We start from the raw sequence: 26,430 nt of genomic DNA, 5'->3' as shown, positions 1-26,430 counted from the left end.
AAAATGGAAGAATTGAAGCAGGTCATCAGCACATGGAAGAATTTTTCAGGGCATCACTAAAGGGAGAATTGGTGTAGGGCACCTCTAAATGGGAGAATTGGGCCTGGGTATTACAAATGGGAGAATTGGTACAGGGCATCGGTAAATGGTTAAATTGGTGTCACAAAATTAGAGCATTGGAGAAGAACACCTCAAACAATAGTATAAGGGCAAGGCAAGGAATCAGTAGGTTGGAGAAATGTGGCAAGTATCAGTAAATTAGAGAGTTGCTGCAGTGTACCACTAAATGGCAGAATTTGCCTAGAGAATCACAGTATGAAATAATTCGTGCAGATCTTCAGTAAATTGGAGAATTAGTGCACAGTGTCACTAAATTAGATGATTTGATTTTTGCACCACTAAATGGAAGAATTTGGGAAAGCCACCAACCAATTAGAGAATTGGACCACAGCAAGTCTAAATGGGAGAAGAGAGGCAGTGTGTCAATTAATAGAAACACTGAACTTAGAATAACATAACTTTTGAAGATCCAACTGATATGAAAATGCAACTTAACAAAAAGCTGTTCCAATTTCCTGCAACATCCCATAATACACCCCTTGGCAAAAAGGTAAATTCAAACACAGGTTCTTATATGAGAGAGATTTCAGAGAGAGAGAGGATCAGTATGGAGCTGTTACATTGACCAGTAGTCTCAAAAGCCACTTGCTAAATCCTGAGCTGGGAGAACTGACCACTACCCATTCATTGTACAAGTGTTTTATAAAAAACCTGAGGTAGTATTTGTTAGCCATAATCAAAGGGCTGACCCCAGCCAACTCGGAATCTCTGCTGTTTCCAATCTCTTTTAAAAGATTTTAAAGGACACAGCCACCTGATGAAGGAGCAGCGCTCTGAAAGCTAGTGCTTCTAAATAAACCTGTTGGACTATAACCTGGTGTTGTGTGGTTTTTACCTCACAAGGACAGGGGAAAAAGCAGGAATATGGCATTGAGATTGATGATCATCCATGATCATATTGAAAGACAGAACAGTCTTAAGGGCTGAAAAGTTCATTCCTGCTTTCTATATAATACTCTCTCTTTATTCTACAGTATAGTGCAGTGTAGACCATGTGTGTTCTGAATGAGTCTGGAGTGAATCTTGAACCCACCGTCTCACCCTAAGGCAGGATAATTACTGCTAAACCACAAGTAACACTTGATTACTTTAAAGTGATTTGTGCCTGGGTGTAATGGTAGGAAATCTCACCTCTTAGGTTGTCAAGGCCAATCAGCTTCCACTGAGCAATTTGCAAGGTGTGTGACATTATTACTTTCTGTTGTCTTGGCTGTAGCATAGGTAAAAACAATGACTGCAGATGCTGAAAACCAAATACTGGATTAGTGGTGCTGGAAGATACCTCATTTTGTGTACATACTAGAATAAAAACAGTTGGCTTTTCAGGGCCAGATTGATTATGTTTAGTAAGCTCATTGTAATATTGTGAAGATAATTGTTTTCATACTGGTCGATTGATGACGAATAGGCCGCTGAGAGTTTAAAGGAAATGCATAATTCCAGAGGGAGAAATGAGCACCAAAGTCAACAGTCAATTTGAATAGCAAGCTAAATATCAGAGTTAATGCAGACATGATAGATTTTAAAAAGCCTGCTTCTGTACTATATCAGCTCTGTGATTCTGTGAATATTTTCTTTCCTGCAGATGTGCTTGGAGGACGTGTTAAAAATTTCTATACCCGCTTGCCATTTCGTGAGGTGCAAGGCATCTCAGTAAGAAACAGACTGAATGTGACTGCAAGAGGAATTCGAACTGGGTAAGCATTCATTTTTTGAGGACTCTTTTATAATGAAGTCCCCAGAGCACATTGCGATGCACCCTCTTCATTTGCTTTTCTCATTAAATCATAGGACCATCAGACATAGTAGCAGAAGTAGACCATTCAGTCTATTGAGACTATTCTGCCATTTAATCAGATCATAGTTAATCTGATAATCCTCAACTACACTTCACTGCTTATCCACATAATCCCTTATTTCCTCACTGATTAAACTTTCCTTTATTTCAGCCTTATATTTAATTAATGACCCATCCTCAACAGCCCTTGATAATAAAGAATTTCACAGATTCACAACTCTCTAAATTAAATTTGCTCCACCATCTATACCTGAATTCATTCTTGACAAACATACTGAATAAAATTCTAACAAACTCACTCTTCTATAATCCAATATTCAAGCATTTTAAAGCCTATTAAATTAGGAAGGCCACGGTGGCACAGTGGTTAGCACTGCTGCCTCAGAGACCCGGGTTCAATTCCCGCCTCAGGTGACTGACTGTATGGAGTTTGCACATTCTCCCCGTGTCTGTGTGGGTTTCCTCCGGGTGCTCCGGTTTCCTCCCACAGTCCAAAGATGTGCAGGTCAGGTGAATTGGCCATGCTAAATTGCCCATAGTGTTAGGTAAGGGGTAAATGTCGGGGAATGGATGGGTTGCGCTTTGGCGGGTCGGTGTGGACTTGTTGGGCCAAAGGGCCTGTTTCCACACTGTAATGTAATCTAATCTAAAATTGAGTTCTTTATTTATATTACCCTTTTGTGTGGAAAGCTGTTTTCCTGAATTTACTTTGAAACAGTTTGGCTCCAAGCTTTAGATTATGCCTATTCTGATTTGCCCAAACATACAGTATAAGTATTTTTATCATTTTATATTGTGGCATGTATTCTCTGAAATAAGTGCCTATTCTTCTGGTTTGATGTTGCTAGCATATGTTGATTTTGTTATTTCATTTGTCAATGGTTTTATTAACTTATCAATCATGGTCACAACCTGTATCTTTAACGTATGAACATGCATTATTACTTTTTTCCTGTATGACTATTTGTTGAATCAATGATCCCTAGTTCATTTTAATTCTGGCCCCAAAGTTCATTAAATCATACAGTTCAAACATAACCTTTGATTACAAGTCCAGTTATCTATCCTCTACTTCCCTTTTCCCATCCACATTATCATATCACTTCATTATTCTCATTTTAATGTGATTCCACTTTGAGTCAAGCCAAGCAGGCAAAATTTTCTTGCACCTAAAATTAATCTTTTACCCACCAGGATCTTGTATAAAATGTTATAAATATTCACATTTCCTGTATTATTTATGATTTAAATCAATGGCTGATTGTACCATAGCCAAATTTTGTGATGATACAAAGATAGGAAAATAAGTAGAGAAGTAGGTTCGAAAATTCTGCAAAGGATATGGATAGTTTAAAAATGTGAAAAAAAGTACCTAGTAGATAAAAGCATGATGGGGGAAATTATGAAGTAATCCACGATGGTAGAAAGATTAGAAGAGGAGAATATTATTGTAATGGCAAGAAACTGCAACATGCTGCAATAAAAAAATGATTTAGATGTCCTTGTGCATAAATCATGGAAGATTAGTATGCAAATACAGCAAGTAATTAGGAAGACAAGTTAAATGTTGGACTTTATTACAAGAGAATGGAGTATAAAGTAGGGAGATTGTACTACAACTGTCCAAGGTATTGGTGAGATGATGCCAAAATGCATAGCTTTCATCTCCTTGTCTAAGGTAGGCTATGCCGTCATTGGAACAGAAAGATTCATGAGTATGATTCAAAGTAACGCTTGTCTTAAGAGAAAGTGTGAACAGGTTGGGCCTATACTTATTAGTCTTTAGAAGAATAAAAGGCAGTCTTATTGAAGCCTTTAAGATTCCTGGGAATTGATAGTGCAGATGCTGAGAGGATATTTACGCTTGTGGTAGAATCTAAAACCATTTGAAAATAATGGGTCTCCCACTTAAGACACAGAGGGGGGAGAAATTTTTTCTCTCAGAGACTTAACCAGAGAACAGTAGACACTGGGTCATTGAATATATTTAAGGCTGAATTAGACATTTTTTTGCTGTAAAAGGACATAAATGGTTATGGGAGTGAGGAGAGACATGACATGAATGTGGTAAAGCAGAAAATTGGAGTTAATATAGCCATCATATTAACCATGACCTTATTGAATGATGAATGATTTTATGATCACATTTGTGTGCTAATCTAGAAGCTCCCATATGGGAATTATAGGCAGATGTATGTCCCTAATGGGATGTAGGCTTAGAAAAGCATTGTTTGGACTGTGACCTTTCATAGAAATCTGGAATAACATTACTGTTAAGGAATTGTGCTGAACTCACTCACCACATGTTTGTACTCCAAGGTTCTTTGAATGTGAACGCTTGTGTGATGAAGATTCCTGTTGCAAAGGATTTGGATTTCTGAAAGACCCACGACTTCCAGGTATTTACAGCTTGTAAATCCTAGTATTTACAGCCTATTGAGTGAAAAATTATCTTTATCTGTATTACCCTTTTGTGTGAAAAAGTGTTTCCAAACTTTACTTTGAAATAGCTTGGCTCCAAGTTTAAGATTATATCTATCCTGAGTTTCCTGAACCAAACAATATAAGTTTTTTTTATCATTTTCTATTCTTTGATTTGAAAAAGTGACTCTTCTTTAAAAACTGTTTTTTATTGTCTCTGATATTAAAAGAGTAGTTAAATTGCATGTTTTGACAAGAGGATGAAAATTACCAGTACCTGCCTAAGCACTGAAAGAAATAGTCATGAAAACATAACACATATACTCTGATCCCAGAGACTTGAGCTGAAAATGTGTTGCTGGAAAAGTGCAGCAGGTCAGGCAACATCCAAGGAGCAGGAGAATCGACGTTTCGGGCATGAGCCCTTCTTCAGGAACAAAATTTCAGCAACACATTTTCAGCTCTGATCTCCAGCATCTGCAGTCCTCACTTTCTCCTTCCAGAGACTTGGGCTTGTAAGGGGCAGGACATTCAGAATGGAACCAAAGTTAATTGGATCTGAACTGCCATCAGGAATAAAACCTGGAAGTACTGAGATAACAAAACTGACCATATTGAACTGATGAATTTGAGTAGAAGAACATAGAACCGCATAGAATAAACAGTGCAGTACAGGCCCTTCAGCCCTTGATGTTGCACCGACCTGTGAAACTGATCTGAAGCCCATCTACGCTTTTCCATCTTCATCCATATATTTATTCAGGAAGGCAGTGAGGATGGATGCTAACAGTAAATTCAAAAGAGTAAGAAGAAAGCAAAAATCCTTGACATCTTTAGCCTTCAGGAATCTATTTCTTTCTTAAATACATTTAATGGGTTGGGCTCTACAGATTTCTGTGGCATAGAATTCACAGGTTTATCATCCTCTGAGTGAAAGCCTCATCTCAGTCTGAAATGGCCTACCCTGAATCCTTATCCCATGTCCCCTTGTTCTGGATACCTGCACCACAGAAACAGGTCCCCATTGCTAGTCTGTTCAGACCCATCATTGCATTATATGTCTCACTAAGATCTCCTCTCATTCTTCTTAACTCCCATTGAATAGATGATCCAAACTCTCTTCATGTGACAAACCTGCCATACCTGGAATGGGTCTGGTAACTTTTTGCTTCACTCCCTTTAAATGAAATTTGTGTCTTTTTTAAGTAAAGAAGACCGAAAATTGTACATAGTTCTTGAGTTGTGGAGTCATAGAGCAAGTCTTCCTTGCTCCTGCACTCAAACCCTCTTGCAATGAAAGTCAATATACCATTTGCCTTTCTAATTGTTTGCTGCACCATTCTAACTGCTTATAATTTAAATCACTTTTGCTGGTAATTTTGATCTTATTTATAATTAGTCAGATGAGACATATAGCTCAGAAGGTTGAACCAAGAACCACCTATCAATCAGTTATAAAAATTATAGAATCACTACAGTGTGTAAAGATGACATTTGGTCCACCAAGTCCTCAGCAATCTTCCACAGAGCATCCCACCCAAACCCACACTGTAACCCTCCATTTACCTCACCTTCACATCCCTGGACACCATGGGCAATTTACTTTGGCCAATCCACCTATCCTGCACAACTTTGGACTGTGTGGTTATTAAGAATGACTTGAAAAGTCTCAGGAATTGTTCACAGATCATGCTTAACATTGTTCAAAACTAAGGTGATGACTGATTAGCTGTGGTGAAGAGTGGCAAAAAAGTTTAGTCAGTGACCCTGTTCCTGGTTGCTAGTGTGTGTGTGTGTGTGTGTGTGTGTGTGTGTGTGTGTGTGAGAGAGATGCGGATAGGATGAAGCTTGACTGTTGTTTAGTGTATGGTGAAACGTTAGTCAAAGCTCAGTGTTCAAGATCAGACATGAAGAATGTCCAAACTGGGGAATAACATGAGCATGGGACTAACAAAAATCTATCCAGTAATATTAACATTCATTATAAAATACATGTGATAGGTTTGGAGATAATGTGTCTGACACTCAACAGTCTTGGAGTACAGTCCTGCAGTGAGGAAATTCAGAATTGGCGTGTTGTAGACTGTGAGTCAGCTGATGAGAAAGCACCAACTTATCACTTTGGATGGTACCAAAAGCCTGGTAAGTAACTCAATCTACATTTCCAGATTGACATTGTTTCCTTTAAAATAATTGTTCAAATTAATTGCACCATCCTGCTAGATTCTTCAAGTGAGTCAAAAAGCATTGAGGTCAGAAAGCTTTTTTCTTTTTGTGATGTGCTTACTTTCCTCAGAGGTCATAGTCCATGTAGGCACCATGACATAGGTAGAGCTAGGAAGGAGGTTCTGCATTGTCAATGTGTGGAAGAAGGCATCAAAATAAGAAGCAGAACATCAAAAGTAATAATCTCTGAATTATTAAAGTTAGCCAAAAATATAAAACAAAGAACAGCTCAGTCGTTAGCACTGCTGCCTCACAGCATGGGACCTGGGCTCGATCCTACCATCAGGCAACTGTCTGTGTGCAGTTTGCAAATTCTCCCCGTACCTGCCTGGGTCTCCTTCAGGTGCTCTGGTTTCCTCCCACAGTCTGAAGATGCGCAGGTTAAGTGGTTTGGCTATGCTAAATTGTCGACAGGGAACATGCCAGCTAGGTAGACTAGCCATGGGAGATGAGGGTGGCAGTGATCGAGTAGGGAATGGGTCTGGGTGGGAGGGTCCTCGGATGGTTGGTGTGGACTTGGTGACCAAATGGCTTGCTTCCACACTATAGGGATTCTAGATGGGAAAAAACATAGATGGCAGATGAACTGTACAGATAATTTGCATTGGCCCTCACTAGAGAAGATGCAAGAGCAGCTCAGCAATAACACAAAATCTGGAATTGGGCAGGAACAAGACACTCATGAAAATTACAATTACCAAGGAAGTAGGACTAAGTAAATTGTTGGAATTGCAAGCTGACAAGTCTTCAGGCCCTGATGCCTTTCATTTTAGAATCTTAAAAGAAAGAGCCAGTGAAGTGCATTGATTTGAATTTTCCAAACTCATTAAATTAGACTAAGGCTCATTTAGATTGGAAAATGTCTAATTCCTTTATTCAAAAAGGGAGGGAGGCAGAAATCAGGAAACTGCAGACCAGTTAACTTAACATTTGTCATAAGGAAAATATTAAAAGCTGTTATTAAAGATATTATAACTAGGCACTTCGATAAGTTCAAGTAAATCAGCCAGAGCCAACATGGTTTTGACAAAGGGATATCATGTTTTATTAATTTTTTGGAGTTCTTTGTAGAAAGACATTGACAAGTTGGACCAGAGTGTCTGTTTCCATGGTGTATACCTCTAAGATCCTATGACTCTAAGTACTTGTGCTGTGGATAGAGGGGAACCAGTGGTTGTATTCTATGTAGATTTCCAGATGACATTTTATGAAGTACCACATCAAAGATTATTCTGGAAGTAGAAGGTCATAAATTAGTGGGTAACATGTTGGCATGGATACAAGATTAGCTATTTAACAGGAAACAGTGTTGGAATAAGGGGTCTTTTCCGGATAGCTAATTTCATAAGTGGTATGCCACTGGGTTTGCTGGTGGGACTGCAACTCTTTACAATTTACTATTAATCATTTGGATGAAAGGTCAAAAGGTACAGTAGCTAAATTTGCTGATGACACCAAGAAATTGGAAACATAGTTGTCAAAAGGGCATAAGGAGCCTACAAAGGGATATAGATAGATTAACTAAGTGGGCAAATGGAGTAAAATGTGGAAAGGTTTGTAATTGTTCATTTTGGCAGGAAGAATTTTTAAAGAAGCATGTTATCTTAATGATGAGAGGTTGCAGATCTCTAAGATGTAGAAACATCTCGGTGTCCTCATGAATGAATCCCAGAAAGTTAATATGCAGGTAGAGCAAGTAATGTTAACATTTATGAGGAAAGCTAATTGAATGTTATGGATTATTGCAAAGGGAATTGAATGCAACAGTAGGGAGGATATAACATAAGATTATAATGTATCGGAGCAGAATTAGGGCATTTGGCCCACTGAGTCTTCTCTGCCATTCAATCATGGCTGATATGTTTTTCAACTGCATTCTTCTGCCTATTCCCTATGACCTTTGATCTCCTTATTAATCAAGATCTATCTCTCTCTGTCTTAAATACACTCAATAACTTGGCTCCACAGCCTTCTGTAGCAATGAGGTCCACAGATTCACCACTTTCTGTCTAAAAAAATTCTTCCTCATTTCAGTTCCAAAGGGTGGTCCCTTCATTCTGAGGCTGTGCCCTTGAGTCCAGATCTCTCCTACTAGTGGAAACATCTTCTCCACTTCCACCTCAGCCAGGCTTCTCAGTATTCTGCAAGTTTCAATCAGATCCCTCCTCATCCTTCTAAATTTCAGAGTACAAGGCCAGAGTCCTCATCCGCTCCTCAAATGACAAGCCCTTCATCCTTGGGATCATTTCTGTAAATCTCCTATGGACCCCCTCCAAGACCAGCTTAAATACAGTGCCCAAAATAGCTTCCAATATTCCAAATGCAGTCTGACCAGAGCCTTTTACAGTCTCAGAAGTCTATCACTGCTCTTCCATTCTAGTCCTCTGAAAATAAATGTTAACATTCTGATATGCTGCTGGTATCTTCACCTGTTCAGTTCCTCCTCTTTGATCCCCATTACTACTTCTCCAGCTTCATTTTCATTTACCACTCTTCTGTCTCTCCAATCTTTTATATATCTAAGAAAACTCTTGCAATCTTTTTATATGATTAGCTAGCTTATGTACATATTTCATATTCTCTCCCCTTTATATTAGTTGTCCTCTGCTGGTTTTTAAAGGCTTCCCAATCCCATAGCTTCGCATTCATCTTCATCATATTATATACTTTTTGCGTTTATGCTGTTCTTGACCTCCTTGTCAATAATGGTTGCCTCGTCCTCCCCTTTGTATTTTTCTTCGTTCTTCGGATGAATTTCTGTGTGCCTCTTGAATTACCCCTAGAAACGTCAGTTATACAGGGTATTGATAAGGATGCATCTGGAGGACTGTGCATAGAAGACTGTGTAGACTGTAGTTACAGAAGGGTGCTGATACATTGGAAGCTGTTCAGAGAAGGTTTGCTAGATAAATACCTGGAATGAGAGAAGTGCCTTATGAGGAAAGACTAGACAGTCTAGGCCTGTAATCTATGGAGTAAGAGTCAGGGTGATTTAATTGAAACATATAAAACCCAGAGGGGAGTTGATTGGATGAATGTTGAAAGGATATTTCCTCTTGTGGGAATAATCTAGAACTTAATATCATTGTTTAAAAATAATGGGGCTCCCATTTAAAATAGAGATGAGGAAACTTTTATTTCTCTGAGGGTTGTGCATCTTTGGAATCAACTTCCTCCAAAGGCAATGGATGCCTTTTAGCAGGATATTTTTAACAAAAAGGTAAATATATTCTTGATTACGAAGAGGATGAACAATTGTTGGGGATGTGCAGGAACGTAGCGTCAGAGTTAAAATTCTCAGGATCAGCCATGACCTTATTGAATGGTAGAGCAGGCTCAAAGAACAGAGTGGCCTACCCTTGTTCCCTGTTTGTAGGGACCTGCTGCTGAGAAGCAGGTTTCCAAAAGAGGAAAATGTTCCATTGCCTTGTTGTCAGTCCCCTCTTGGCAACTAAAATACCTGATGACCCAAAGCTCTAAAAAAGATAAATTCAGGCTTATGTTCTTTGTTGGAAGCTACAATTTCGGACAATTTTGCACTAACATAATGTCTATCTGTGCATCATTTTTGCCAATTTGAATTCACTCTAAACTGCTTCCAATCTTGTTAGCGTATTATATGTCAGAATATAAATAAATGGAAATCACAACTTTTCCTTAAAGTATGTTAGTTTAAGTTTCTAACCACCATTCGAAGCAGCATGTTAGAAAACAGACATTTTATATTTTTAATGTGACGCTTATAAACAAACAAATGTTGGGGAAACAGATTATATATTCCAGATCTCAGTGAGGAGAGGCTTTTCAACATATGGTTTCAAAAGAACACATAAAAATGCTATGAAAATTACTTAGATTTATGTTGCACCTAAAATTCTGGGTTTAATTTTAACCTGTTTAAAACCAGTGTAAATAGAGGAAATTCTCATCTATTGTTCTTTAGCTTAATGGTGGAATCATTATAATGAGCCAAAATGTATTTGGCATGGGATCTGAAATACTTGTCTTGTCAAAGGAAGAAATTAGGACAAAAGTAAATACATCTATCAATGTTTACTTGATCTCTTGCCTCAAGATTGACAGGTATTTTTACTCTGTTTGTTTTATACCCCAAATTATACATTTCTTTGAAGGGTAAATGTGTCGGAAGTTCTACCATTTGGTGTCAAAATGTAAAGACTAATCTCATGAGACCATCTGATAGTCAGAAAGCAGAGATATTATGAGACATTTATTGGTTACTTCATCAACTCTGGACAGCACTTACATCGCCATTTTGAAATGTGTAAAGCTTTATTTAGGGATCTAAAAATTTCTAGAGCCTCTAAATATGTTTCTGATAATATTGTATAGTAATTCTATTGGCCATGAGGAAGGAACTACTTACTTACTTCAATACTGTAAATTCAGTGAAAGCATATGTAATTGGCACTCATCTTGCAGTTCAGCTTTGCCACTGTTTTGGCAAATATCCTCTCCTGAAAGTACTTCTGCTCTGAAATCGTTATGTCAGTTTAGGACGCCACCTTCCTGTCCACCCCCACCCAATCCCTATAGTTCAATATGAGAGCGGTTGCCAAAATTGGAATCCCAGCTCGCCATCTTTTTTTGAATTAAAATCCTCAATAGGTATTGTGCGTTCTTGTTAATAAGCCAATTGACCTCATTAGTAGGTGGTTGTCATGATCATGCAGTCAAGAGTGGGAAAGAGCTGTTTATTAAACAACTTTGTTGAAAGATGGGAAGAGGTATTGGGGACAGTATTCAGGAAGGTGGTCTGTGTGCACTGGGGAAATCCACAAGTTGTTAACCTCCTTTTGGGCCTCCAGGTTGCCTACCCTCCAATTCATATCCATCCCAAATAACCTCCCTCACCCTCTGAGGCATTGTGATCCTTCTCCATCCCAAATCCTATACTTGTATCTCTTTAGTGGCAATGTCCTCTTCATCCCGGAGATGTCCTGCAGTCCCCAATATGTTCTGGCTTTTCTGGGACCTGAGAGCTATTGACCAATCTGATTGGCTGGCAGGCTTTAAGAGTAGAATGGGGAGATATTCTTTAAGCATAACTTCACCATCCCGCTGCAGACAAGCCTGGAAAACTCAATAGAAGAGGCAATAACACAGATGGTAAAATTGCAAAGGACATTGTTCTTTGTTTCTGAATTGTCAGCTAACTACTCTTCCAATTTCTATTCACAGTGAACCGGTGGAAACATGCAGGAAACATTTGCCCCCCTGTCAGCCTTCCTCCACTTCCTCAAAAAGGTACTGTTTTTCTGCTGAAAAAGCAAATGTAGCAAACAAATCTTATTGTGCAGAAGTAATATGACACAGAACTCTGGTTGAGCCCTATTGATGTTTTCCAATTGATAAGGGCAAAGATCAGACAGATCAGAAACCAGAAAGAAGCTGATTCAAGGCTTTGCTATTTATAAAAAATTCCTGGAAATCAAAAGAAATTGGATAAACAGTGTCTGCTTATAATAGTTCTGATAGATGTTAATGGTCCAGTGGTGTGGAGCATAGAAAAGCAATAAATTCTCCTGGCATCTGAGTCAACATCCTTCATGTGACCACTTTATTCAGAAGTTTATATTTCCTGGTCATTTACTTCAGGGCTGATTGTGGGATCTCTTGTCAACCAAATCCCTGCTCCATTTGTCTAAATAGGAACATAAGAGTAGGCCATTCATCCCCTCGAGCTTGTTCCACCATTCTAGATCAAGTCTGATCATCCTTCTCAATGCTTTATTCATATGTTATTCCCCCAACCCTTATGTAATTAGTCAGTAGAAATCTATCAATCTCTTTCTTGACCTTGATGACTGGGCTTTCACCAGTCTCTGGGATAGGGAATTCCAAAGATTCACCACCCTTTACTGAAGATATTTTTCCTCATCTCCGTTCTAGTTGGCTTGCCTTATATTCTGAGGCTGTGCCCCCTGATTCTAGACTGCTCAGCCAAGGGCAACAATCTTTCAGCATTTACTCTATATATCCCTTTATGAATTTTTTAACTTTCTACAACATTGCCTCCCATTCTTCTAAACTTCAGAGACTACAGGCCAATCCCTTCAATCTCTCCTCAGAGGACAGGCCAGCTATCCCAGGAATCAATCTGGTGAATCTCTGCTGTGCTTCCTTTGTGGCAACTATATCCTTCCTTAGGCAAGGTGGGAACTGCCCACAATATTCCAGGTGTGGTCTTACTAGTATTCTATACAGTCAAAGCAAGACTTCTTTGAACCTGTACTGAAATCCTGTTGGAATAAAGTCCAGTGTATCCTTTGACTTCCAAATTACTTGCTGTACCTGCATGTTTGCTTTCAGTGACTTGTGAACAAGGACAACTGTGTCACTTTGGACATTAGTACTTCCCAATCTCTTGTCATTTAAGAAATATTCTGTGGTTTTGTTGCTCCAACCAAAGTGCATAATGTCTGTTAGAATTCAGAGGCTTGTGATCACAATTACCTAATATAGGCAGTCTCCCATTTGTAAGCAACATTGAGATAATTTATTGAGTTTATGGAGCAGCAGTTTGCTACAACACATTATTTATTTAAATGGACCAAGAAAGGAAATTGACAAGCTCTTGCAAATGATGGTGCTTTACCGATCCTGAAGCTGTAGATCTGTAGATTTGATTTATTACTGTCACGTGTACTGAGATACAGAGAAAAATGTTGTCTTATGTGCTTTATGGCAGATCATATTGTACAAGTGCATCAGAGTAGAATGGAAGAGAATAGTTTCCTGTGGTTTTGGAGTGGTAGAGTGTTCATCCCTGATCATGGCTTTTAATTCTACATTATTAAAAGATTCGAATTTCACCATCGGCCACGGTTAGATTTGAACCCAGTTCCTCAGCTAGTTAACAAGGCCACTACACCATCATCTTCCACACAGGAACCCTCCACAGTCACAGAAACCTAACATGCAGTTACAGCAAGATATATGATTGGAGAACAAAAATGAAGATGTCTTATTACAGTTACAAGAATATTGATACAGATTACTCTGAAAAACTGCATTCTGTTCTGTTCTCTTTGCCTTGGGAAGGGAATACTTGCTTTAGAGAGAGTGAATGAAGATTTACTAGACAAATGTTTAACCTGTGAGCAGTGATTGAGTAGACAAGGCTTACATTCCATGGAATGCAGAAAAATTGTGAGCTGATCTAATTAAAACATATAAAAATGCTTAAGGATATTTACAAGGTTAGATCTTGATGAGAAGTTACTAATTACTGCAGAATCTACAAGATGAAGTCTCAATTGCAAATGAGAGGATCGGCCACTCAGAGTTGAGATGAGAATAAATTTCTTCATTTGAGAAGTTTTGTGACTTTGGAATTTTCTTTCCAGTGTTGTGAAGGCTCAATCATTGCATATTATTCACAACAGAGCTTGGTACATTTTTTTTCAGGAGTTGCCGAAGGGATTAAACTGAGGATTTTGGCAGTCATGATCCTGTTGAATGCCTAAGCAGACCTAAAGTGTCAAATAGCTTACTGCAGTGCTTCTTTCAAATGTTCTTTTGACTTTGGTCATAAGTGTATCTATAATATATACTGTAAACACCTGATGAAGGGTTAAGCCCAAAATGTTAACTCTCTTGCTCCTCAGATGCTGCCTGACCTGCTGTGCTTTTTTCAGTGCCTCACTTCATCAACTCTGACTTCTCCAGCATCTGCAGTTCTCACTGGCTCCTAGCCTTTCTGAGCACCAGACCTTAGGAAAGATACATTAACATGAAGAAGTGCAGCATAGATTTACAAATTGAATGACAGAATCAAGGAGTAATGGTGAAAAGAAAGTAGACAGACTGCAGTTTGTCATGGAATTTCAAATGTTAAGAGATGAACTGATTGAAGCAATAAGGGAAACAATTAGAATAAATAAACAAAAACTATATCCACTGTTAGGGAGTCCAGACCTAGAGGGTACAATCTTGAATTTGGAGCCAGACTTTTACAACAAACAGTTGGTGTACATTAATACTTCTCCTTGACAAAGAAAGTGATGCTAGACCATTTGTCATTTTTTCTTTAAATTTAAATTGATTTTTAAAAGGTTATTAAGGACTAGCACACACAAATTCTCAGGCCAGCCATGATCTTTTCTTTTATTCACCCATGGGATATGGGTGTCATTGGCTGGGACAGCATTTATTGACCAACTGCAGTTGGCCTTGCAAAGGTGGTGCCATCTTGAATTGTAGAACAGGCATATTCTGTTCCTTTGTTCCTATATTTTAAGCTATGATATAGTGCAATAACTCAGCACATTAATTAGGGCACAAGTCATTTGTGATTCCCTTTCAGAGCGAAACAACTTGAAATGCTGCCCTGAGATTACCCACTCACTGCACCACAGAAAACACTCTCACCTCTGCCTTTCAAAGAGGAATCACAAACTTCCTGGATACTTCCCCTCCTACAATCATGAGGTGCATTTGTTACTTCTGAAACAAAACCACAGGTCAAACATTCTGTGCTGTGCTGAATGGTCACCATTCTAACCTCTATTTAAATCACTGGAGTGATATGCAGCTCAGTGTACTCCAAACACCTGCAATGGAGTTAAAGATGTGAGGATATTCTTTGAATAAGTGGCCTTCTGTATATACTCTGTCAGGTATACAGAATATGAAGGGTAAAAAGAAAGACTTCTATTTCAGTGAAACCTTTCATTATTTCAGTATATGCCAAACTGCTACAAAGCAAATGAATATTTCTCCAGTGCAACCATAATGTGTGGAATGTGGTAGCCAATCTGTAAATAGCAAAACCCCACATATAGCAAGGCCAAATTGTATGTTTGGCTTCTGTTAATTGATATAGATTTGTCAGGTAAAATTGACTGCCCTTCTTTAAATAACGTTATAGCATCTTTCATGGCCATCTGAGAAATGTAGAAACAGGAAAAGACAGGGTGGTGGGTGTATAATGTATAGTTAACACCACAATTCCAGTTTTTGTTTGCTCCTGCCAGAGCTATCCTCATGGTTTATTCTGAAAATAGACAGGCAAGAGGTTAAAACAAGAAGATGTCACGTTTTTTCTCCAATCTAGTAAACAATGATAATAGCATTTATGTTATGAAGTGGTTAGCATACTAAATTAATCTTTAGATTGAGGTAACTACTGTGAAGGCAAGCTTGCAGCTATCTGAGATCTTAACACATGGCTATCAGAGCAGATCAAAAGCTAGGAATTCCGCAGAATGTAACTCACCTCCTGACCCCCTAAAGCCTGTCCACTATCTACAAGACACAAGTCAGGTGTGCCCCACTTTCCTGGATTAATGAAACTCCAGCAGCACTCAAGCAGTGTGGTACGTTCCATCACAAAGCAGCTCCCACTTTATTGGCACCACGTCCTCACATATTCATTCCCTGCACCATGGATGCACACAATGAGCCATGTATATGATCTGTAAGATGCCCTTCAGAAATTCACCAAATTTTCTGAGACAGCATCTTCCAAACCAATCACCATCACCATCCAGGAGAACAAAAGTGGCAGATACTTGGGAATCTGCAAGTTCTGCTTCAAGCAACTCAGCAACCTGTTTTGAAATTGAATTGTGTTCCTTTACTGCCTTTGAAATGAAATTTTTGAACTTGCTCCCTAACAGCATTGTGGGTGTACCCACTAAATGAACTTCAGCAGTTCAAGAAGACAGCTGACCACCACTATTTCAATGACAGTTAAGGATGACAGTAAGTGCTGGCCCAGCCAGCAATCCCATATTCCCTGATGAATAAACAAAACAGTTAAGGTGAGACAAGTGATCAATTGGTCAGTTTTAATGTGTCTCAGTCAAATAATGACACAAAATCATTAACGTCTCATCTGAAGGTTAGAAGTTCTGGTAATGAAATGTTCCTTCAACACTTCATTGGGCTGTCAGCCTTGACAATTCGCTCAATCTTTGAAAAAGGCTTGTGAGAATGGCAGGGGTAACATGATGCTTGATTTTTCTTTAAATCTGCAAATTGCTACTTTGAAATCACCTCTATTTGCATCTTAAATATATTGTGAAGCAGTCAAGCTATATACAAGCTACAGACTTTTAGCTTTTGCATAGCATTGTGGAGTGTTCAGCATACAAATAGCCCATTCAGCACAATAATCTTTCTTGGTGTTGATACTGGGTTGGAACGGCTGTTTGTGATGCAGAATGAGTCAATTCCCATAATCAAGGCCACAGTGAAGGCTCTGCCTCTCGGCCTCTCCCCTCCCCTGAGGTATGGTGACTCTCAACCCACCACCAGTTCTCACCCTCTCTTTTGTCTTTCCTCATTCTCTATTTCTGTCAAAGAGAGATCAACCGATGATCCTCTGGGAATATCTGTGGTCACCTCACTGATCCTTGTGAAATTCATGTTTCTGCCTTCCTCCTTCTGAGTAGCCACTCATTCTAACATTTTTAAATTGGGATTCATAATATGGGTTGAAACTTTTCAGTGCTGCTTCGTCAGCATGAACATAGAAGAATGAGAATCTCAATGCAATACTTCCTATGCTCCAGACCCTGCTGGAAGTAAATTGGATCCATAGTCCAAGTCCCTCCTTTTTCCCCATATTGCTTGATTCCATCACTGATTAAACATGTCTGTCCCAGCCTTGAATATACTTTGCAACCCAATCTCTGCAGCAGTCTGTGGGTAAGAAAAGATGCAGCCTCCTACCACTTGTGAGAAGAAATTTCTCCTCATTGTTGTCCCAACTGGACAACACTTGGAAACCATGCTCCCTGGTCCTAGACTATGCCACAATGGGTGTTAAAACAGATGAGAAGAAATTTTTTTCTCTCAGTTGGAAGTGAATGTATTCAATTCTTTATTGCAGGGAGCTGACAAGGTTGGATCATTAAGTATCTTCAATTTAATCAGAGAGGGAACTTATGAGGATAAGACATGAAAATGGAGTTGAGGTTAATCGGATCAGCCGATCGGATCATTGAATTGTGGAGCAGACCTGCTGGTCACTTCTGCTCCTACATTGTATAGTGTTATAAAGAGGAGAAATCCTTCTCATCTCCATTCTAAGTGGTTAACCCTTACTCTGAGAATATACCTACTTGTCCTAGACTCTCCCACAAGGGGAAAAAAAAAACCTCTCCTCATTTGCCCTAAGAATCTTGTGTGTTTCAAAAAGATTTTCTCTCATTCTTCCAAACTCCAATGAAGCCCATTCAACTCAAACCCTTCTCCTAGGACAGTATCTCCACACCCAGCATCAATACAGTGAACCCTCTCTGGACTGCCTCTAACCCCAGTATGTCCTTTCTTAGCTAAGGGGAGTAAAACTGTTCACAATGTTCTAGCTGTATCAGATGAGTAGTTTGTATAGGTTTATCAAGACTCCCCTATTTGTACAGTCCCAATTAATTCTACAATTCCTGTAAGTATCTCAATATTACTGTTGTTTCAACTTTGATGCTTAATTGTCCAGAACGCTGTTATCAGATTGCTGAGCACAAAGGGATTCTGTCCCATTGGCTCCATTGGCTTTTTGTAAACCTCTTGATTGAATACAACAACATTCTGCCACACTTCAGTTTGATTTCCCTGTATCACACTTTGAGACAAGGATCCCACATTTCCAATTTACAACTGCTTTTGTCTCTTCTCCTGATAATTTCAGGGAGAGAATGCAGAGCCGACTCCAAGGAAATTCAATATCCTTTTCTGTTGGAGTGCCTTCTCCCTTCCTAGGAGTAGTCTATAATTGTTAGTGAATATGCAACTGCTTCTGTGGACACTGGGAGAACATACTCCTCTATCAGTTAGATACCATGTCCACCTCCATATCCAGGGAAAAAACATTATTTTGGCCTTCGACATGGACAAAGAGTCCTTCTACTTCTTGTCTCACAACCTCGAGAGCCACGAACTATGATACTGAGTGAGGAAGGTAATCATTCTGGTGTTATACTTCTCTGTTGCCATTTTTAAATTATTCACCACCTCCCTCCTTCTGAAGTTGTTGGAGTTTTCTACCATGGAACTCACACAGCTAACCATGTTCTATGTTCATACAATTCCATACCCACAAGCTCTATCTGCAGTCACTAGGCAGATTAGGGACTGATTGTAGAATCCTATCTCATATAATATCCTTCACTTAAAAGGAGTTTGATTTGTTGCAGAGCTGCTATTTCTGAGATCAGCTACCTCAGCAGTCTAAGATCTTCTTGGTCTATAACATGGATTAGAGAAAATTACTAAACCAATCAGGAGCTAACTGGACCATACCTATATAAGCTAATGACTTTTAGGGTCTGGATGATAAATTTCTTGTAATTTGATTTCCTTTCCCTCTTTTGCTTTTCTTCTTTCATTTCTTTCTCTATCTCTTGCTGTCCCTTTATTGCTCTCTTTCTCTCTCTCCTCCTACCTGTTTTGACAGAATATATCACTCTCATTTATTGTACATACAGAATTGAGAATTCTTTTACAGTGAATGAGGTCAAGCTGAAACATATCGGACACCATCGTTACTCACACTTCTTAGGACTTATAACATTTGAGTTTTATGACACATTGAATGCATTTTCAAACTGTCAGTAATTTAACTGTTATGGTTGTTTGCAGTGCTACTGAATAACTGGAACATCCTCAAGGGATCCCCAGGACTTGATCCCACAATAACCTTTTTTGATGTATTGCACATCGATAGTGACAGTCCTGTGATGACTGAAGATTTCAGAAACTATGCCAGAGACAGGTGCCTGTCAGGTGAGCACACATAAACAGCTGATCCTTACGTCAAGGCTCTTCCTACTGCATTATTATTTAAGATTGACTTTCTCAGACCAAAATGGTACACATTACTTGGACATGAACGAGTTTACTGAAAGGTAGAGCACATGCATTAACAATAGCTGTCTATGATGGAAATTCTTTGAATAGAAATCTAACTAATGTTACAGACCTCCCTTTGCAGTGACATAATGATAATAACATTGGTGTCGCCATGTTAACACTGTGATGGCATGGGTTTGAATCCTATTAAGGCAGCTGATGCATGTTAAATTTGAGGATTAAAATTTGGAATTGAAAGCTAGACAGTAATGTTGTCTATGAAATATCATCAATTGTTGTGGAAAAAAAAACTCACAGGGAAGAAAATCTACTATCCATCCCTGGTTTGGCCTATATGTGATTGCAGATTTTCAATGTGGTTGACTCTTAATGGTTCTCTGAAATGGTCTAGCAAGTCATTCAGTTCAAAAACAATTGCAGATAGGCAAGGCATATTGCCCTGGCCAGTGATGCCTACATTCCATGAGAAAGTAAAGACAGGCCTCCAGATGCAATGAAAACTGCCTGAGCATGTACAGGAGCACTGAGCGCATCAGTCAGAGTCAGTGCGTTTTGCCCATTTGAGGATTCCAGTCAGGCTCCATAGGCTGGGGGCAAATCGGAGGCCTGCTAGCACTGGCAATTTGTGTCTCTCACTGGCAATATCAGCACCCCCTCTGGTCAAAGTTAGAGCGGTTAATTCCATCATTTTGACAGATTCTATATCATAACTGCCCTTCACTCGTTTTGTTCACTGGAGAACAGTTCTGAACAGTTCTAATCTTTCCACTTAACTGCAACTGACTTCTGATACCTTGAGTAGCACAGTGATTAGCACTGCTGCTTCACAGCACCAGGCATCCTGGTTCAATTCCAGCCTTGGGTGATTGTCTGTCTGAAATTTGCATGTTCTCCCCATGACACATGGGTTTCTACCAGGTGTTCCAGTTTCCTCCCACAGTCCAAAGATGTGCATGTTAGGTGGAATTGTCATGCTAAATTGCCTTGTAGTCTGCATGGTAGGTGGATTAGCTATGGTTAATGTGGGGATAGTGTGTAGGGGTGGTCTTCGGTGGGTCAGTGCAGACTTGATGAGCTGAATGACCTCTATCTATTTAACAATTCTTTTGAGCTCGTTCTCTGCACCCTGTCCAAATCATTGACATTCTTCTTAAAGGGAGGTACGCATAAGTTTGCTTTATTCATTCATGGGATGTGAGCATTGTTGGCTGGGGCAGCATTTATTGCATTATCCAAGTTGGTCCTTGCGAAGGTGGTGATGAGTTTACTTCTTGAACCACTGCAGTTTCTTTGGTGGAGGTAAACCCACGATTCATTTTGGGAATTCTAGGATTTTTAACACAGCAATAGCAAAGGAGCAACATATTCTTCCAAGTCAGGTTTTGAGGGGAACTTGCATGTGGCGGTGCTGCAATGTGTCTTCAGCCCATGTCCTTCTAGTTAGAAGTGGTCACAGATTTAGAAGATGCTGTCTAAGGAGCAGTGGTTCATGACACTACAAGTATAGCAAAACAAGAGATTTGCAAATATTTAATATGATTTCCTTGTTTTTGTATTCAATACCCAAAGTCAAAATAACACGAAAGACTGCATGTTCACTCCTGAGTTGGGAGCACTGAGTTCTTCAATCAGTATACCTACCTGAGAAAAAACAGTTCTGACCAGCTAGATATTCATTCCAGGAGGGTGACACATTGCATGTTTAGTGTGGAGTCATGCACCCTGCCCCTGGACACCGTGCTGAGGAAGCAATACTGAGCATTATGTGGTTGCTTCATTTGTGAGAATCACATTTGCTCCCTTTCCCATCCTGGTGAAAATAGGATCTGTTAGAAATGGGTTAGGGACTTCTGGTTTGGGGTCCCGGTGCCATTTTGATTTAGATGGGGAGGTTTCATGCCTCTACACAGATCAGGACCAAGTCAAAATCTAGCCCATTGTCTCTGAATGAGGCTGGATGCCAATTATTTTACATTTGTTACCAACAAGGTTTCTTCACAGCTTTGAATCTCTCAACTTTGTGTTGAAAGTGTTTGCTAGTTGGGTTGGAATTATGGTTTTGTGTAGAATCTGGGTTTTAATCCCTTTTCTGAACCTTTTGAGATGCTATTTCAAGTGAAGAAATCCTAATTAGAATGGGGATGATATGGGTACCATACATCTTGTTGTACACAGGAAAGGAGTTGGTTGAAATGTTGGAGCATTCCTGATCTGTTTCTGCCTCTTTCCTGCACAGCATGTGTTTCCAGCCACACTTGTGTTACAGTTTCGCTTCAGCCTCAGCTGTCGGGGGTCAGGTGTCTTTTTTACCCTGACACCCACAACTGCTACCCTGGATTGCAAGGTCATGACTGCCAAATGTTACTCAAGGAAGAAGCGGAGGAGGTCTATTATAAGAAAAGTGAGTTCTACCAATAGTGCATTGATTGTGTATTGTGCATTGATTTTCTTCGAGCCATTTTATGTCTTGGTCCCCCACCCCATACACGTTCTCCCCTCCTCCCCTTCAATGCACACTGTATAGATACAACAGCTCACTGGGATGTGTTAGTTGACTATTCTTCAGGTATGAGCTTGGATTGTGAGTGTTTTCACATAATGTTGGCCCATGACCACTTAGGAGCAGTAAAACCTTAGAATTATTTTTCTTTCTCAACTCAAATGCAGTGAAGCTTGTTGGAATACTCCCCTAGTTATTGCTGACTACAGTTGACCCGAACAAAGTCTGAGGCCTTGATCTCACTATCTGATCTGATTGGTGCAGCAACAAAGATCACAGGTTATAGGAGGAAAAGGCAGGAAAGTGGAGCTGAGGATTATCATTGAATGGCACAGCATACTTGAAGGCCTGATTCTGCTCCTAGGTCTTCTGGCCTTCTAGTCAACAGTATTCACACGGGGTAAAAACAATGACTGCAGATGCTGGAAACCAGATTCTGGATTAGTGGTGCTGGAAGAGCACAGCAGTTCAGGCAGCATCCAAGTAGCTTCGAAATCGACGTTTCGGGCAAAAGCCCTTCATCAGGAATAAAGGCAGTGAGCCTGAAGCATGGAGAGATAAGCTAGAGGAGGGTGGGGGTGGGGAGAAAGTAGCATAGAGTACAATGGGTGAGTGGGGGAGGGGATAAAGGTGATAGGTCAAGGAGGAGAGGGTGGAGTGGATAGATGGAAAAGAAGATAGGCAGGTAGGACAAGTCCGGGCAAGTCAAGGGGACAGTTACTGAGCTGGAAGTTTAGAACTAGGGTGAGGTGGGGGAAGGGGAAATGAGGAAACTGTTGAAGTCTACATCGATGCCCTGGGGTTGAAGTGTTCCGAGGCGGAAGATGAGGCGTTCTTCCTCCAGGCATCTGGTGGTGAGGGAGCGGCGGTGAAGGAGGCCCACGACCTCCATGTCCTCGGCAGAGTGGGAGGGGGAGTTGAAATGTTGGGCCACGGGGCGGTTTGATTGATTGGTGCGGGTGTCCCGGAGATGTTCCCTAAAGCGCTCTGCTCGGAGGCGCCCAGTCTCCCCAATGTAGAGGAGACCGCATTGGGAGCAACGGATACAATAAATGATATTAGTGGATGTGCAAGTAAAACTTTGATGGATGTGGAAGGCTCCTTTAGGGCCTTGGATAAAGGTGAGGGAGGAGGTGTGGGCGCAGGTTTTACAGTTCCTGCGGTGGCAGGGGAAAGTGCCAGGATGGGAGGGTGGGTTGTAGGGGGCGTGGACCTGACCAGGTAGTCGCGGAGGGAACGGTCTTTGCGGAAGTCGGAAAGGGGTGGGGAGGGAAATATATCCCTGGTAGTGGGGTCTGTTTGGAGGTGGCGGAAATGTTGGCGGATGATTTGGTTTATGCGAAGGTTAGTAGGGTGGAAGGTGAGCACCAGGGGCGTTCTGTCCTTTTTACGGTTGGAGGGGTGGGGTCTGAGGGCGGAGGTGCGGGATGTGGACGAGATGCGTTGGAGGGCATCTTTAACCACGTGGGAAGGGAATTTGCAGTCTCTAAAGAAGGAGGCCATCTGGTGTGTTCTGTGGTGGAACTGGTCCTCCTGGGAACAGATCCGGCGGAGGCGGAGGAATTGGGAATACGGGATGGCATTTTTGCAAGAGGTAGGGTGGGAAGAGGTGTAATCCAGGTAGCTGTGGGAGTCAGTGGGTTTGTAAAAAATGTCAATGTCAAGTCGGTCGTCATTAATGGAGATGGAGAGGTCCAGGAAGGGGAGGGAGGTGTCAGAGATGGTCCAGGTAAATTTAAGGTCAGGGTGGAATGTGTTGGTGAAGTTGATGAATTGCTCAACCTCCTCGCGGGAGCACGAGGTGGCGCCAATGCAGTCATCAATGTAGCGGAGGAAGAGGTGGGGAGTGGTGCCGGTGTAATTACGGAAGATCAACTGCTCTATGTAGCCAACAAAGAGACCGGCATAGCTGGGGCCCATACGTGTGCCCATGGCTACCCCTTTGGTTTGGAGGAAGTGGGAGGATTCAAAGGAGAAATTGTTAAGGGTGAGGACCAGTTCAGCCAAACGAATGAGAGTGTCGGTGGAAGGGTACTGATGGGGACGTCTAGAGAGGAAAAAACGGAGGGCTTGGAGGCCCTGGTCGTGGCGGATGGAGGTGTAGAAGGATTGGATAGGCGGATGTATCAGCATCACCACAAATCCATGTCAGAAAAGTCTAGTAAGTAAAAATAATGACAAACCAAATGCAAGGATGTCAACTATCCGAGCAAGTCATGATTTTGAGATGCTGGTGTTGGACTGGGGTGTACAAAGTTAAAAATCACACAACAGGTTATAGTCCAAAGGTTTAATTGGAAGCACACTAGCTTTCAGAGCGACACTCCTTCATCAGGTGATTACCAATCACCTGATGAAGAAGCGTCGCTCCGAACGCTAGTGCGCTTCCAATTAAACCTGTTGGACTATAACCTGGTGTTGTGTGATTTTTATCTGAGCAACTCAGTGAAAACAAAATTTTGACAAGCCACAGAAAACGAATTTCACCCTAACAACTCACAGAAGCACTCATATGACCAACAACCATGATCTCTTGTTCTGGATTAGCCCAAAGGCTAATGTCTATGCAGTATGTCTACTTTATCAATCATATTTACCATCTGTATGCCTCAATTAGGTCTCCTTTAATCTTTCTATCTTCTGATGAGTATAGACCTAAAGGGCTCAATCTTTCTCATAAGACAGAACTTTCATGTCTGGAAATCGTCCAGCCAATTGGTGCAGTGGATATGTGCTTTTGTCTTGGAATTCATTATTTACAAGCTAACAAATAAAATTCTTCAAGCAAAATCTTTATTTTAATGTTTTCTCAGCTATTGGAGGGTCATGTACTGGTCGTTGTGGGATGTACCAACCTGATGAGGTTTGCCAGTGTAACTTGAAATGTGAAGATTATGCAGATTGCTGTCCTGACATTCATACCTGCTCTGGTGAGTATGTAAACTTCACTCGAGTTTCTTGCAAGCAACTGCTGCAATGACAAATAGGGTCAAACCTACCTCAAGTTGACTGTAATGTAGCCAATGAAGCGTATGGTCTTGACAATCCAGGAGGCTTTTCATTTCATTCCACCTTGTCATCTATTCTGATAGATTGTTTTGTTTTTCCAATTCAGACCCTTCCTTATCAGAATCCCAGCCCCAGTTAACATCCATTTTCCTTCCGGGTCATGGAATCTTGTTTGGATCTAGTCAGGTGACCCAGGTTGGTGTGGAATGGAAGACTGTGAACCATTTCTTGGGTGTCCCATATGCAGCTGCTCCTACTGGTAAAAGCCGATTCAAGGCCCCAGCAGCCTTTAATTGGACTGGAGAATGGAATGCGACTTTCTACAGGTGAGTGTGGCCTTCACTGTTGGGTAGTATTTAGTTCTTGCACTTACCTTGATTCCTGCTCCGCCATCAGTAATATGTAAGTAATATAATGTCTCGCTCTGATCGTTTTGACTTTGAGAGGTTACAGAGATAAGCATCAAATGTTTAAATTAAGGGGTAAAGATCAGCAAAGTTGGGCATGTTCTTAAATTTAGTAAACGTGAGGTGACCTAATTGAAGAATTTGTGGATTTTAAAAGAGATTGACTAAAGTTGAAACAGTCATATATTATTTAAAAATTAGAAAAATAGGAATGAAGAAATATGTCTGGCAGAATAACTTCATTCAAAAGATAAAATAAATGTGGAATATGTTGCAAATGTAATCCCTCAAAGTAAGTAATATTAATACCAAATGTAGCTGTTTATCTAAGCAACAGACAATTGAATTATATACTTGACAACCTGCTGCAAAGACAAAGCCAGGTAAACATACATTAAGAAACTAATTTGATGTCAACCAATTTTCACCATTAAAACTAGCCCCAGAGAGTTTAAACATGTATTTAACTTCCACAATCTCTTTTGTTTTAGGCCTAGCTGTCTACAGCCAGGAGATGCAAAGGCCATCTACTCCACTGTAGATGAAGACTGTCTCTACCTAAATATATTCATTCCCAAGAGCATTGTGAGTTGTGGTACAAGAAACCTCAGGGTTTTTCTGTTGGCATTCTATGGTGTGTAATGGAGGGATGATGATCTGTGCTTGCATACTGAATTACCGAAACGCCATCTTTTCTCCTCTGGATAGGAGGATATATTACTGTTATATTGTCTTTGTTCACTTATACCCTTTAACCAGTGGCAGAGTGATGTTTTAGATGCCGATGGTCAGGGTTGACTGAGGGGAAATATCAATGCACTTTGTTCACTTTTGAAATGTGGGCATCGCTGGTAAAGTGAGTACATATTATTTGTCCTAGCTGCCGTGAGAAGTTGATGGGACAAAAAGGCCTTTTTGATACTTTGATGCTTTGGTTCAGCCTACTGTAACTACTGACTTATCAGACCACTTCAAAGAGAGTGAACAATTGCAGGAGAATCACGGGATAATGGAATGTTTCAAAGGAGACATAAAGTGTAATTTTTTAAAATCCCCGTGAATGTAATTCCTTCGACTTAAAATGATTATTCTGTTACTTTTTCCACTTT

At 40.3% G+C, this 26,430-nt stretch overlaps 1 protein-coding gene across 1 annotated transcript in view; it reads left to right on the top strand.

Annotated features, from left to right (window-relative positions):
* Positions 1–26,430, top strand: part of tg (thyroglobulin) — a 366,459-nt gene that overhangs the window by 128,455 nt on the left and 211,574 nt on the right. Inside the window, exons 31-39 of the mRNA XM_072569545.1 lie at positions 1,706–1,817; positions 4,238–4,317; positions 6,341–6,481; positions 11,768–11,833; positions 19,175–19,318; positions 21,642–21,806; positions 24,719–24,835; positions 25,021–25,240; positions 25,813–25,906. Coding sequence (XP_072425646.1) covers positions 1,706–1,817; positions 4,238–4,317; positions 6,341–6,481; positions 11,768–11,833; positions 19,175–19,318; positions 21,642–21,806; positions 24,719–24,835; positions 25,021–25,240; positions 25,813–25,906 — 1,139 coding nt within the window. The remainder of the gene's footprint in view (positions 1–1,705; positions 1,818–4,237; positions 4,318–6,340; positions 6,482–11,767; positions 11,834–19,174; positions 19,319–21,641; positions 21,807–24,718; positions 24,836–25,020; positions 25,241–25,812; positions 25,907–26,430) is intronic.

This window comes from Chiloscyllium punctatum, chromosome 5, assembly GCF_047496795.1.
Source record: "Chiloscyllium punctatum isolate Juve2018m chromosome 5, sChiPun1.3, whole genome shotgun sequence".
Taxonomy (NCBI): Eukaryota; Metazoa; Chordata; class Chondrichthyes; order Orectolobiformes; family Hemiscylliidae; genus Chiloscyllium; species Chiloscyllium punctatum.
Note: the sequence above shows the minus strand (reverse complement) of the source record. Positions and strands in the feature narration are given on the sequence as shown.